This window comes from Cetorhinus maximus, chromosome 4 (genome assembly GCF_964194155.1).
Source record: "Cetorhinus maximus chromosome 4, sCetMax3.hap1.1, whole genome shotgun sequence".
Classification (NCBI taxonomy): domain Eukaryota; kingdom Metazoa; phylum Chordata; class Chondrichthyes; order Lamniformes; family Cetorhinidae; genus Cetorhinus; species Cetorhinus maximus.
The window spans coordinates 156,789,258-156,804,674 of NC_135882.1; the positions used below are offsets into that span (position 1 = coordinate 156,789,258).

At 45.4% G+C, this 15,417-nt stretch overlaps 1 protein-coding gene across 1 annotated transcript in view; it reads right to left on the reverse strand.

Annotated features, from left to right (window-relative positions):
• Positions 1-15,417, reverse strand: part of lama1 (laminin, alpha 1) — a 327,154-nt gene that overhangs the window by 114,066 nt on the left and 197,671 nt on the right. The window contains exons 28-30 of the mRNA XM_078541251.1: positions 7,675-7,795; positions 5,735-5,860; positions 472-593 (exon numbers count right to left, since the gene is read on the reverse strand). Of these exons, the coding sequence (XP_078397377.1) occupies positions 472-593; positions 5,735-5,860; positions 7,675-7,795 (369 nt within the window). The remainder of the gene's footprint in view (positions 1-471; positions 594-5,734; positions 5,861-7,674; positions 7,796-15,417) is intronic.

Consider the following 15,417-nt stretch of genomic DNA (forward strand, 5'->3'; position numbering starts at 1 on the left):
CAAATTCATCCTTCATTCGTTTCTAACAGAGGTCCTTCTTTTAAAAAAAGAGTAGGTGTGCAGCTTATCGAATCCCTACGTACTTTCGGAATTTACTAAAGTAAATAAGCCCGCGTCATTTTTGTTTTAAAATGGTGACATCAAGAAAGGCCAACATAATAAAGTAAATTCAGCCACCAGTGTTGTCCCAGCCTGCATACCATTGGACAGAGGTGTGGGCTGTGACAGTGCTCTCACAGTCTCACTGCTCATGTGTCAAATGGAAACCTCCGATCTTAACGCCCCATCCATCGTTTCACTTTGAAAGTCTGACCCCCCCCCCCCAAGTTTCAGAGCCCTTTCTTTCTGTTTCCAACATCTCCAATTATCTCCAAGTTGTGTGCAGGATCATAACTGAGGTATACTTCCCTCCCTTCAGAACAGGAAAAGAAAATCCTTTGAAAACAACAGATGCCTGTGGTCATACGTTACCTGCCAGAATTGGACCTGGGACAGGCACAAAGCGAGCAGTCAGCAATAGATCCATTGACTCTGCCATAGTATCCTGAAGCACACAGTTCACAGTGATCACCCACTGTGTTGTCTCGGCATCCCTGGTTGAGAGAAATAGAAAATCGCAAACAGGTCATCCCCAATCAGTGAAGGGGTAAGAATAGTGCTGTTATCCCAATTAAGCATGGTGTCAGCTAGCCAAATCTATATTTAGAATGGGGTCACCCCTCTGTGACTCAGCGAGGCTGGCTGAATAGCTTCAAAGCAACTAAGATGTGAACAAAAGTCTTGGAGTAGAAATAAAAGTCTTATTTAACGGAAGGACTGAAGGGTTCCTTTCCTCACACTCGCACGCTTAAATAAATGAAGTGGTGTGGGTTTATTGCCTGCAGGAGGGGAAACGGTGCTGTTGTGGTAATGTTACTGGGCTCATAGCCTAATGATCTGAGGGCGTGAGTTCAAATCCCACCATGGCAGTTGGTGAAATTTAAATTCAATTAATAAAAAAAAAAATTAAAATTAATTAAAAGCTAATCTCAGTAATGGTGACCATGAAATTATCATTGAATGTCATAAAAACCCATCTGGTTCACTAATGCCCTTTAGGGAAGAAAATCTGCCATCCTTACCTGGTCTGGTCCACATGTGACTCCAGACCCACAGCAATGTGGTTGGCTCTTAACTGCCCTCTGAAATGGCCTCAAAGCCACTCTGTCCAAGGGAAATTAGGGATGGGCAACAAATGCTGGCTTTGCCAACGATGCCCACTTCCCATGAAAGCAAGAATTAAAAAAACAAAAAAGTACAGATCTTGACATGCCCAGTATGTTACATATATGCAGCAGACAACCTATAGGAGTAGGTTAATAAGATGTTACCTCTGACCCTCTGAAGTTATCGAAAGGAGCATAGCTGTTGTCTTTCACAACCGCCAAAGGCTTGCTGACTGGAAAATCAGCATCAGCAAAGGTGATCGTGACTGCAGAATATTTAATTCTAATAGATTAATTCAATTGCAGAATCTAATTACATACACAGTGATCATCTTCCTAATTAAAGTATTACTTTCCAGTCCAACATTTCACTATGAAAGGCGTTTAGCTACACCTGTGCTATCTGAAAGCCTCATGGTTGAGTTAAGTGTCATGCTTTGAGAGCTTTTCATTATTAAAAATGGAGAATTATTATATCAGAGCTTTATTCCCCTGCATGGGCTTAATAACGGTCAATACAAAGTTAACAAGTGGGAATCTAATGTGCATAATATTAAAATCAGAAATCGTTCCCATTTCCAGCTGAAATTGCTATTCTAAAATCAAAGTTAATAGTTAATCTTGGTGCCCAGAAGGGCAGGTCGCTGCCTTACATCAAGAGAGCAATAATGGATTTCAGAGCTTTTAAATTTGGCTTCACAAAGAAACAAAGGAGTAGCTGATGATTGATCTATAATCGAAAATGAGGAAAACTCTGGGATGTCATTACATCTACAAATTATATCAGCAAAATAATTTGATATTTAGCACTTGATTTGTCATGAGCTAGAACGTTGCATGATTTGAGCACATTAGTCAAGGCTGACAGTTTATTGCAGTACTGAGGGGGCCCTTTGCTGTCAGAGATGTTGCCTTTCAGATGAGATGTTAAACCAAAATGTTAAACCACCCTCTCAGTTGGGTGTGAAAGATACCATGGCACCATATGGAAGAAGAGCGAGGGCGATATCCATGGTATCTTCAGCATTATTTATCCTTCAATTAACATCACTAAAAGTGGATTACCTGGTCATCACATTGCTGCTTGTGGTAGTTTGCTCAGTGCAATTTGGCTGCCATGTTTCCTTCATTGTCTGTAAAGCACTTTGGGATGTCCTATATAAATGTTAGTATTTCCCTTTCTCTTTCATTATTACATCATGTTGTGTGGCACTACCACCATGCTAAACGGGATTGATTCAGACCAGATCTAGCAACTCCAAGCTGGGCGCTGTGAGCCATCAGCAGCAGCAGAACTTTATCCAACCACCTCATGGGTCCAGCAAGGCCCTCACTCTAACTTTACCATCAAGCCAGTGGTCAATCCTAGCTCAATGAGGAATGTTGAACAGCATGCCATGAGTAACACAAGGTGAACCTGAAATTAAGGTGCTAACCAGGTGAAGCTACAACAGAGGACTACATGCATGCTGAACAGCAGAATCAGGATGTTCATAACAGAACTAAGCGATCCCACAACCAATGAAATACATCAAGGCTCTGCAGTCCTGCCACATCCAGGCGTGAATGGTGGTGGACAATTAAACAACTCAATGGAGGAGGAGGCTGCACAAATATCCCCATCCTCAATGATGGGGGAACCCAGCACATCAGTGTAAAAGACAAGGCTGAAGCAGTTGCAATCATCTTCAGCCAGAGGTATAAGTGGATGATCCAAGTCAGGCCTCCTCCTGAGGTCTCCAGCATCACAGATACCAGTCTTCAGCTAATTCCATTCATTCCACGTGATATCAAGAAATGGCTGAAGGCACTGGATACTGCAAAGGCTATGGTCCTGGACAACAAAATAGCTGCACCTCCTGACAAGCTGTTCCAGTGCCGCTATTGGCATCAATCTGACATATGAAAAATTGCCCAGGTATGTCCTGTCCACAAAAAGTAGGACAAATCCAATTCAGCCAATTACCACCTCATCAGTCTACTTTCTATCACCAGCAAAATAATGGAGGTTGTCATTGATAATTCGATGGACAAAACATGGGCAAAAGAACGGAATTCCAGAGGGAGGTGACAGTGACTGCCCTTGACATTAAGGCAGCACTTGACCGAGTGACATCAGGAAGCCTCAGCAAAACTGAATCAAATTGAAGGAAATCAGGGGGAAAACTCTCCACTGGTTAGATTCATGCTGAGCACAAAGGAAGATGGTTGTAGTTGTTGGAGATCAATCATTTCAGTCCCAGGACATTCCTACAAGAGTTCTTCAGGGTAGTGCACTAGGCCCAACCATCTTCAGCTGCTTCACCAATGAACTGCCTTCCATCATAAGGTCAGAAGTTTGCAGATGATTACAAAATGTTTTGCACCATTCACGGACTGCTTCAGTATCTGAGGATTCATATCCAAATTCAGTAAGATCTGGACACTATTGAGGTTTGGGCTGATAAGTGGCATGTAACATTCACACCACACAAGTTTCAGGCAATGACCATCTCCAACAAGAGAATCTAATGATATCCCTTTGACATTCAACAGCATTAGGGCAATTAGTGATGGGTAATAAATGTCGGCCTAGCCAGTAAGGAGGACATGCCTTGAATAAATAAATAAAATAAAATGGGTAATGTTTAGACGGAGATGATATCACGGTAATGTCACTGGAATAACAATCCAGAGGCCCGGGCTAATGTTCTGGGGACACAATTTCAAATCCCACAAGGCAGCTGGTGGAATTAAAATTCAAATAACAAATCTGGAACTGAACGCTAGTCTCAGTAAAGGTGACCATTAAACTACCACTGATCGTTGTAAAAACTCATCCGGTTCACTAATGTCCTTTAGGGGAGGGAATCTGCTGATTTAACCTGGTCTGGCCTACATGTGTCTCCAGATACACAACAATGTGGTTGACTCTTAACTGCCCTCTGAAATGGCCTAGCAAACCATTCAGTTCAAGGGCAATGAAGGATGGACAACATGTGCTGGCCTTACCAGCAGTGCCCACATCCCATGAAAGAATAAGGAAAAGAAATGTAAAAATAAGAAGACAATCAGCCCCAAAGGTTCATTCCTCGATGTTACTTGGTGCTAAGGGACCATTCTGTGATGTACTTCCCTGCCAAGGGACCATTCCTTGATATTATTTAGCATCCTCAGAAAAGGCAGGGAGAAAAATAATGCCAAACCACTTACACCAGTTACTTTCCTGTCACATCCACAAACATTCACTCCCTCCACCACTGACACACAGTGCAGCAGTGTGTACCATCTACAAGATACACTGCAGGAATTCACCAAGGCTCCTTAGACAGTACCTTCCAAACCCACGACCATTACCATCTAGAAGGACAAGGGCAGCAGATAGATGGGAACACCACCACCTGGAAGTTCCCCTCCAAGTCACTCACCATCCTGTCTTGGAAATATATCACCGTTCCTTCACTGTAGCTGGGTCAAAATCCTGGAACTCCCTTCCTAACAGCACTGGGGGTGTACCCCACCACATGGACTGCGGCGGTTCAAGAAGGCAGCTCACCACCAACTTCCCAAGGGCAGCTAGGAATGGGCAATAAATGCTGGCCCAGCCAGCGAAGCCCACATCCCATGAATGAATTAAAAAAAAAACCCACTGTGATCATAGGAAACAACTGACTCAGACCAGAAGCAGCACAATGACACAGAGTGCTCGAGCTGCAATGTATTGCCAGATTGTAATTGGACACAAGTTCACCATCCACTGTACTAACAATGCAGGAAGGAAAACTTAGATGGGAAGGGAACCAGTGATGAAAAAAAAGCTGCACGTCACTGAGCACACCCAAACACTAAGGACAGTATGTGCAAAATCATTTTGTGAATCCATTGAACGACATTTATACTTCCTTTTAAAAGTTAAAGCATCCCTAAATCCCCAAAACACCTACATTTCAGTACTTGGTAAATTAACTTAGAATGAATGCTTTTCCCTAGTTACGAGAATTAAAGAAAATGTGGGTGAAATTTAATGCTCCCCAGTGGAGAGTTTGGTGATTGTGGGGGGTGGGTGCATTTAATCAGGTGGGAAGGGTAGGGATCTCGCTGCCCTCCTGTCTCTACTTGATCAACTGTGGGGAGGGAAGACTCATGGATGGCATTCCTGCCTGGATGCTAATTGTCCACTTGCAATTGCATTAATCGCCCACTTAAGGGTCTCATCTCACTGCCGCTGCTTTCGGTGGGGGTAGGACCATGGGGGCAGGATTTCCACCTCTGTGGTTCTTAATCCCAGGAAAGGCCCAATGCTGGCCACTTAACTGCCTGACGGGTACTTAATTCCAATGAGCCTTCCCCAACGGAGGCAATGCGAGCATTCTGACACTTCTCCAGTTGGCGAGCAGGATCCACGTTGCAAACATTAAATTCTGCCCTGTGTACAGTGAGTGATTTCTAGAATCGAATCCAGTCATTGCATTCATATCAAGCACGATGTACTCTTCAATTTGATTACAGTTTTGTAAATCTTTGCATATCCCTTGATAAGTGACACTTACTTGACATTTGCCCGTATCAAGGTCACAGACATTACTGTGGTTGTTGCATTGGCATGAGACACATGTGATATCGAGAGATTGTAGGCCATCCGCTATCTTCTGTCTATAAAAACCAGGAGCACATTCCTTTAAAAAAAAACCAAAGTCAACGGTGAAGAGGTTAAGTAGAGGGTTTCGCACTGACAAGGGTAATTTTAACCTAAGCCGCTCAGTGGGAAACTGAGGGAACGCATTGGTCACCCATTTTACACCTCATCCAATTTTACTTCCAGTGACTTCACTGGCAAATGGTTTAAAGCTGAAAGAGGAGAACCAAACACAGCTGCTTCTTGCTGGCAGATTGGATGAAAAATATTCCCCACAAATACATTCTGGGTGAATCGATCATCCTTTTCTACTTGTCTTGACTCAACAAGGCTCAGTGTAATATTTGGCATTTTAACTGATTTTTTTAAGCTCGACTTTGAATTTGCCGAGACCTTTACATCCTGCTGATCTTCCTTCCTCCTACAATCAAAGGCTTTTATTAAAACCCAAACTTGACCCCCAAACCCTACAACAAAGGCAAAGTACTGTGGTTGCTGGAATTCTGAACTATAAACTGAAAATATTGGAAATACTCAGCAGACCAGGCGGCATCACTGGAGAGAGAAACTCATTAAACATTTCTGCTAACCCTGTTTCTCTCTTTACAGAGGCTTCCCCTCCTGCTGAGTATTTCCAGCAGTTTCTGTTTATGCCCCAAACCCCACTTCCTGATTTACCTCTTTCAGTCTCCCTGGAGTCTGCATTATGAGACTAGAGGCTTTCATACACATTTCTCAGTTTAAAAAAGCTCAATATTTATTGTAGGAACGTGTTTGTCAAAGCAAGTTATTTTAAACCTCCCAGCAATTAAAATATCTAAAACAAAGATCATTTTTTTAAAATTGTGAGGATATCTTAATAATACTCCAATCTGTTTGAACAACTTATCTGGGAGGCACATTACTACTTGAACATTAGAAGATTATCTGCAACTTTTTTAAAAATCTTGTCAGAAATATATAGTTATTCTTCTACTTGTGAGTAGCTTTACATTTCATGCTCCACTTACAAGTGGGTCCATCAGTTAGTTAGCAAGATAAAAACAATATGAGAGCCACGGTTCATAGTTGTTGTGTTCACTATCCAACTGTTAAGCAGCCCAAATTCCATTTGGACCAACATTACGAACACAATGGCATGGGGCACTAATTTGCACATTTAAACAGTGGCACAGACATTTCAGGCATGCCCATTTATTGGCCCAGTTGACGGTGACCTCGGGTATCAGTGGGTTGGCTGAGGAATCTTCGTGCACACAACAACCCTACATTTTCTACTGCCAGCCACACTTCTCAGACGAGAAATGGGTGGGCACGAGTTGGAAATCATCCCTACCCCAAGACCAGGCTCTGACGTTTATGTCAAGAGCATGGGCTCTACATGAAAACCTAGGAGGCCAAACACCCTCGGCTGCCCCACCATCAATTAGAACATGGCTGACCTGCCCCTGAGCCGCATCTTCCTGCCTTTGCTCGACATCCCTTGATTCCTTTACCTACCAAAAGTCATCTATCCCCAGTCTCGAAAGCTCCGAATTCCCTGGCATCCAACGACTTTCAGGAAGGGAGTTCCAAATTAGTGTCACCCATAAACTTGGATGCACAACCCTCTATTCCTTCACCGAGGACCCAATAATACTGTGGAATTTTAAACTGACTCAACATAAAAACCAGTCAACATCAAATTACAATCTGCTGCGGCTTTTCAATGGTTCTCAGCTCCAGCCAGCTCTAGCCAGAGGGTTGCAATGACACCATTTTGGCTGCAGTATGATCTTAACTGGGTAAAGGTTATTAAAAGGTACTGAGCAGACAATGATGCAGCACTGGCAGTATAACTCAGTTCATTGGTACCTGGCATGAGAGGCCTGCGTATCCAGGGGGACAGTCACAGATCTCAATCTGACGTGCACGATCTCGTGTTGCATGAGTTTCATCTTCCTCCAGCGCAATCTCCATGGTGATATTAGAAATCCTGGCAAAGTGAGGACGTTCAGCATAAACTTACTTTTTTTAAAATTCATGATGTGAACCAATAGGCAATGTTTGTTGCTTTGTAAAATGTAGATATTTAAACTCTGCAGCTTATTTCTCTAATAAAAGAAAAGAACCATTAAGGGCCTTGGGGTCAATTTTCGCTGCAATCACCTGATGCTAACAGAGTAGTAACGGGTCCCACAAAAATAATCTGGGCCATTGTTACCCCAGGACCTCACTGCCCAATCTCACAAACCAACCCCCTCTCTGAAACTTACTTGTTGGTGGTGACTTTGGCCTAATCTTGAGGCCTGAATCCAGTAAGCTGCCTGCTAGCGACCCGGAGCTCACCTGCTACATTTTAAATGAGGCAGGGGGCCTCAAAATAGCAAGGGGTAGGGGTGGGGGGGAACGTGGGGTACTTTTTAAAAGTTCTTTCATTGGATGTGGGCACCATTGGCATGGCCAGCATTTGTAGCTCATCCATAATTGCCCTTGAATTAAGTGGTTTGCTAGGCCCTTTCAAGGGGTAGTTAAGGGTAAAGAGTCAACCACATTACAGTGGGTCTGGAGTCACATGTAGGTAAGACCTGTGAAGGACGGCAGATTTCCTTCATTAAAGGACATTAGTGAGCCAGATGGGTTTTTACAACAATCAATGATAGTTGTCATGGTCACCATTATTGAGACTAGTTTGATATTCCAGATTCTTTTATGAATTGAATTTAAATTCCAGCAGCTGCCAAGGCGGGATTTGGACCCAGGTCCCCAGAGCATTAGCCTGGACGTCTGGATTACTAGTCCAGCAATATTACCACTACGCTATCGTCTCCGCTCTAAAATAACAGACTGACCAGTACACTCTGCTGGTCCCTCGTTCTAAGAATCCAAATCAACCCCATCACCAATTAATTGTCAACCCCAGAAATGCACCCTGTCTGACAAATCCATTGCCACATGAAAAATAAACGTCAAAAGGTGAAATAAAACTGTCTCGACTTCACAGGATGGTGGGAGTAACACTGAGCTCGAACCTCATCGCCTGTCCATTTAAAGCCTGCGAACTTCCTTTTTCCCTGATCACTGCTTTCACTGAGCCCATTGGATCACTGCTTTTATAAGCACTCCCACGCATGAATGATTTTCAATGTATACTGCATTTCCAAACACAACGCATGGCTGATTACAACCATGTTTAGCCAGAAGTGTCGAATGGATGATCCATCTCAGTCTCCTCCGGAGGTCCCCAGCGTCACAGATGCCAGTCTTTAATCAATTCGATTCACTCCATGCGATATCAAGAAATGGCTGGAGGTACTGGATGCAGCAAAGGCTATGGGCCCTGACAATATTCCACAATAATACTGCCAACTTGTGCTCCAGAATTAACTGCAGGTTTGTCAATCTGTTCCAGATCAGTTAGAACAATGTGGAAAATTTCCCAGGTATGTCCTGTCCACAAAAAGCAGGACAAATCCAACCCAACCAATTACCATCCCCATCAGTCTACTCTCGATCATCAGAAAAGTGGTAGAAGGGGTCATCGACAGTGCTATTAAGCGGCACTTGCTTAGCAATAACCTGATCACTGACGCCCAGTTTGGGTTCTGCCAGGAGCTGAGTGATCCTGACAGAACCCAAACTGAGCATCGGTGAGCAGGCTATTGCTAAGCAAGTGCTATTTGATAGCACTGTCGACGATCCCTTCTATCACCCAAACTCTACCACCTAGAAGGACAAGGGCAATAGACACATGCAAGTTCTCCTCCAAGCCAAACACTCTCCTGACTTGGAAATATATCGCCGTTCCTTCACCGTCACTGGATCAAAAACCTGGACTCTCTCCCTAACAGCACTTTGGGTGTACTGTTGTGACCACAGCAGATGTTAATTGCTGAGCAAACCAAATCCTAGGTTTGGCTTTTTTTTTTGTACTCTGGAAAGGAGAAGAAAATGTACTGATCTCAGCTGCAAGAAGTCCAGTAATGCTTTTGGGGTTTTAAAAAATAAAGGCAAAAGTTTTATTAACAAAAAGAAAAGAAAACTTAAGCACACAAGATTGCAGTTACACAGTTAAAATTAGTCTTACAAAACATTTCCCCAAAAGACTCCCTACTTGGTCAGGCCCACAAGTAAACACCTTCCAGACAACACGCCGGGCAGAATTTAGCCCTTGATGGGCGGGCGGGCCCCACTGGCTCGGCAGCCGGCGGGCAGCTGAACTCCGTCGCTGAAACGGGCCCGGCAGCCATTTTGATTAAGGCCTGACCGACGGGAAGTGCTATGCGCGATGCGCTTCCTGTGCGGGGGTGGAGGAGGGATTCCCCAACTGTCAAAGAGTGCACTGCTCCCTGAGACTAAGTGCTGCCTCGGGGACATGTCCCCCTCATGTGACAATGTCACATGACAATGAGATGGGACATATTAATAAATATGACATAAACTTTATTAAAGATTTTAAAAACGGACATGAAACCTCATCCCGCCAGTGGATGAGGTTTCATGTTTTTTCTCCTTCCCGCTGGGGCTCCTGGCCTGTGCGCCAGCCTTAAGGTTGGATGGGCCGGGCCGGGCCTTTAATTACCTTAATAATCCTGTCAATGGCCTCAATTGGCCATTGACAGGTCAGCGGGCCCGCAGCTGATTTTGCTGTCCGCCCGCCTGCCTGAATATTTAAATGGGGCGGGATGACGTTGGGGATTCCTCCTGATGTCATCCCGCGCCATTTTCCTGTCGGCGAGCAGGCTCTGCCCCCAAATCACTGATGGAAAAATTCTGGCATCCCTTATAGATGTTCAACTATAAAAATCCAGTAATATTACCCAAGGAAAACTGCTGTAGCTTTAATAAAGATATAGCACATGACCTCTTAAACTGTCTTCCACTCTCCTTTGCCTGGCTGTGCAACTACATCTTCTTAACTTTTCTAACTGTTTTTTTAGACCAGTATGTCGACGAACCGACTTGGGAACAGCTATCCTAGATTTGGTTTTCTGCAATGAGAAGGGGTTAATTAAATAATCTTGTTTTGTAGGGTCCTTGAGGGAACAGTGACCATGACATGATAGAATTCTTCCTTAGGTTGGAAAGTGAAGTAGTCCAATCTGAAACTGGGGTCCTAAATCTAAACAAAGGAAACTACGAGGGTATGAGGCACAATTTGGCTAAGATAGATTGGGGAACTTCATTAAAAGGCATGACGGTGGCTAGACAATGGCTAATATTTAAGGAACAAATGTATGCATTGCAACAGTTACATATTCCTTTCTGGTACAAAAACATAACAGGAAAAGTGGCCCAATCATGGCTAACAAAATAAATTAAGGATAGTGTTAGATCCAAAGATCTAAATATAAAGTTGCTAGAGAAAGTAGCAAGCCTGAGGATTGGAAGCAGTTTAGAATTCAGCAAGGGAGGACCAAGAGATTGATAAAGAGGGGAAAAATAAAGTACGAGAGTAAACTTGCAAGCAACATAAAAGCGGATTGTAAAAGCTTCTATTAGTATGTAAGAAGAAAGAGATTAGTGAAGACAAATCTAAGTCCCTACAGGCTGAAGTGGGAGAATTTATAACAGAGAACAAGAATATTGCAGAGCAATTAAACAACTACTTTAGTCTGTCTTTTCGGAGGAAGACACAAATAACTTCCCAGAAATATGAGGGAACCAAGGGTCTACAGAGGAGAAGGGATTGAAGGAAAGTAATATTATTAAAAAAACAGTGCTGGAGAAATAAATGGGACTGAAAGCCGATAAATCCCCAAGCCTGATCATTTACATTCCAGGGTACTAAAGGAGGTGACCATGGAAATAGTGGATGCATTGGTTGTCATCTTCCAAAATTCTGTAGATTCTGGAACAGTCTCAGCAAATTGGAGAGTGGCAAATGTAACCTTACTATTTAAAAAAGGAGGGAGGGAGAAAGCAGAAAATTACAGGCTGGTTAGCCTAACATCAGTAGTAGGGAAAATGTTAGCGTCTATTATAAAGGATGTGATAACAGGACACTTCGAAAATATCAACGGGATTAGACAAAGTCAATATAGATTTATGAAAGGGCAATCATGTTTGACAAACCTACTGCGTTTTTTTGAGGACGTAACTAGCAGAGTAGCTAAGGGAGAACCAGTGGATGTGGTGTATTTGGATTTTCAGAAAGATTTTGATAAAGTTCCACATAAGAGGTTAGTGTGTAAAATTAAAGCACATGGTTTTGGAAGTAATGTATTGGCATTGATTGAATATTGGTTAGCAGACAGGAAATGTAGAGCAGGAATAAATGGGTCTTTTTCGGAATGACAGGTGGTGACTAGTGGGGTACCGCGGGGATCAGTGCTTGGGCCCCAGCTACTTATAGTATATATCAATGATTTGGATGAGGAAACCAAATGTAGTATTTTGAAGTTTGCTGATGACATGCAACTTGGTGGGAACGTGCGTAATGAGGAGGGTGTTAGGAGACTTCAGGAAGATTTAGACAGGTTAAGTGAGTGGGCAAATACATTGCAGATGCAGTATAACGTGGATAAGTGGGAAGTTATCTAATCCGGCAGGAAAAACAGAATGGCAGAGTATTATTTAAATTGTGATATATTGGGAAATGTTGATGTACAAAGGGACCTGGCGTCCTTGCACACCAATCAGTGAAAGCAAACATGCAGGTACAGCAAGCAGTTAGAGGATTTGAGTACAGGAGCAAGAATGTCTTACTGCTGCTGTACAGGGCCTTGGTGAGACCACACCTGGAGTATAGTGTGCAGGTTTGGTTTCCTTACCTAAGAAAGGATATGCTTGCTATAGAGGGAGTGCAGCGAAAGTTCACCAGACTGATTCCTGAGATGGCAGGATTGTCGAATGAAGAGAGATTAGGCCGACTAGGCCTGTATTCACTGGAGTTTAGAAGAATGAGAGGAGATCTCATTGGGTAGAATTTTGCCCTCATTGGGCGGGCTCGGCCGGGGCGGGCGAAGGCGTTTGGAAATCCAACCACAGCCCGCGATTGGGACCCGACCGCGATTTCACACTGGCAGGCCTAAAACGCAGCTCGTCACTGGCCGGGAAGGGCTGACTGGGGGCGGGGGCCTGTCAGCGCCGTGTCCAATGGAGGCCCGGTGGCCAGAAAGGCTGCCAGGGAAGGACGTCTGTCTGCTGTTACAAGGATGGAGTCCAGTGTGTCAGCAAACGCCAGGCAGGAGGGCAGGTTGAAGGGGCACTCAGCCCCTCCATTTTTCCAACAAGTGCCTCACTGCCCTCCTGGAGGAGGTGGCTGCCAGAAGGGACACCCTTGTCCCCGGAGATGGGAGGAGGAGGCCATTGCAGCTCACAAAGAAGGCATGGGAGGAGGTGGTAGCCCAGGTGAGCAGCCATGATGTGGTGCAGCACACCTGGGCGCAGTGCCAGAAGCGCTTCAATGACCTGCTGCATTCAGGAAGGGTGAGAACCGTGTTGCCATGGGTCAGTGTGTTCAATTGTTTTAGGCTGGCCATCCCCCCATGGAGCTCAGGGGTGTTACAGTGTGAGTGACAACCGTCAATCACACCGGCGCTGGGAAGGGGCTGAGCCCTGCCTGCTTTGACTGAGTGCCTTGAGGCTTGAGGTCTATGCAAGGTGTTCCTCAGTTGGGATAAAAACAAAAATAAAAACAAAAAACTGCGGATGCTGGAAATCCAAAACAAAAACAGAATCACCTGGAAAAACTCAGCAGGTCTGGCAGCATCAGCGGAGAAGAAAAGAGTTTACGTTTCGAGTCCTCATGACCCTTCAACAGGACTCGAAACGTCAACTCTTTTCTTCTCCGCCGATGCTGCCAGACCTGCTGAGTTTTTCCAGGTGATTCTGTTTTTGTTCCTCAGTTGGGGTTGGCCAGGCTGCAATGGCGCTGCAGGTACCGAATGGACTAATCAATGCTCCTCTGTCCTTTCAGGAGAAGACATCCCACAACAACATTGAGATGCCGCGGCCTGGCGGAGGACCTCCACACCTCCTCATCCTCTCCCGGTACGAGCAGGTGGCCTTGGAGCTCAAGAGGCACCATGCACCTCGGTCAAGCGGCTGGGAGTGCAGTGCACTGAGGTGAGAATTTCGGCTTGTGCAACTATTCTAGTGCAGTCTCTTCATTGATGTGAGCCTCGAACCTGGAGTCCCCATTGAAAGACGAGGGCTTCATGATGCAGATCTCCATTGTCTCACCAGGGTGCCTGGCATACACAGTGACAGTCTGATGACTTTAACTAATGACATGTCCTTCTTCTCCCTTTTAGGTTCACCAGCAGGCGTTCGATCTCCGGACCCTGAAGGGCCACCCCTGACCCTGGAGGACCACCAGGCGTCATTTGCACCTGGGTCACACCTGCTCTCTGAAGCAGGCACCAGTGCAGATACCAGCACCTCAGTGGGCATTAGTTTAGTGGCTAGTATCTCCGTGCACATTGGTGAGGGCACTTCACACTCGCTTGAGGTGCAAGCGGAGGCAGAGAGTGCCCAGTGCGCCGGCAGTTAGAGGACTGCTGGAGACCAGGACGATGCTCAGTCAAAGGCTGATGATGGGCCTCGAGTCGTCCATTCGGCAGCAGATGCTAGATGTCCAGCGAGCTCTGCGGGAGGATCTGGCGGAGATCCATGAGGGTCTGCGTGCCATGATCTCCATGAAGGAGGAGTCCATGTGGAGCATGAGCACTGCATTGACACTCATGGCCAAGCACAATACCTCCTCCATGGACAGAGTGGCGACGCTCATGGAGAGGCTGCTCCAGAAACAGAATCAGGGGTTCCCGGGGTTGCACTCGGACCTGCAAGCCCTCACACAGGCAATGACCTCGGTCGGTCAGTGTGTGTGTGTGAGGTGGATGGGACACCCATTACCCCAGCTAGGTGCCCATCCATCAATGGTGGGCAGGGAGGTCCAGAGCAACATCACATTGGCGCACGAGCTGCTTGTTGTCTCTGCTCCTCTCAGGGCACTCCGGGCAATGGCAGCAGCTCCTCCGCCCCTCTGCCAGTGACCGTAGCATCTGAGGTTGTGGCAACAGGGGAGATGTCAGTCCGTGGCATTGGCCGCTCCATCCCAGGTGGGGCCAGCACAGGCTCCACTGGCCAGAGGATGACCGCCAAGGTCATCAAGGCCAACAAGACACCAGAGTCAGCAGGCTGTCTCTAATGCTGGTGCCAACGAGGGTGAAGCACCTAGACGTAGCACCCATAAATGTAAGTTTAAAGCACCTTAAGCACAAGAGGGACTGGTCACTGGTGATCTTTTGTTCCCCCATTCTGTTTTTCTTTTTTTAATAGTGTGACTACCAACACCGGTTTTTTTCTGTTCAAGACTATGTAAGTTCCAACATAAAATTACATTTGCTTTTGTGTTATTGGCCTGAGTATGCTTTATTTATTTTGAAGGTGCAGGGTACGCCAGTATGTAATGTTGGATGTGGGTGGCTCAAAACTGTATTGCACAGGCACTGAATGTATCTTGGGGGCCAAGGAAAGGGTCATTTCTGCGATCCACGATGGAGGCAACAGCCCTGGCATGAGGTGTTAGTTCTTATTTGGCAGCCTAGCTGAAGGAGCATTGGATCAATGCGCCCCTGGTGTCCCTCCCTCCCTGAAGGTTGCCGAGGTCTG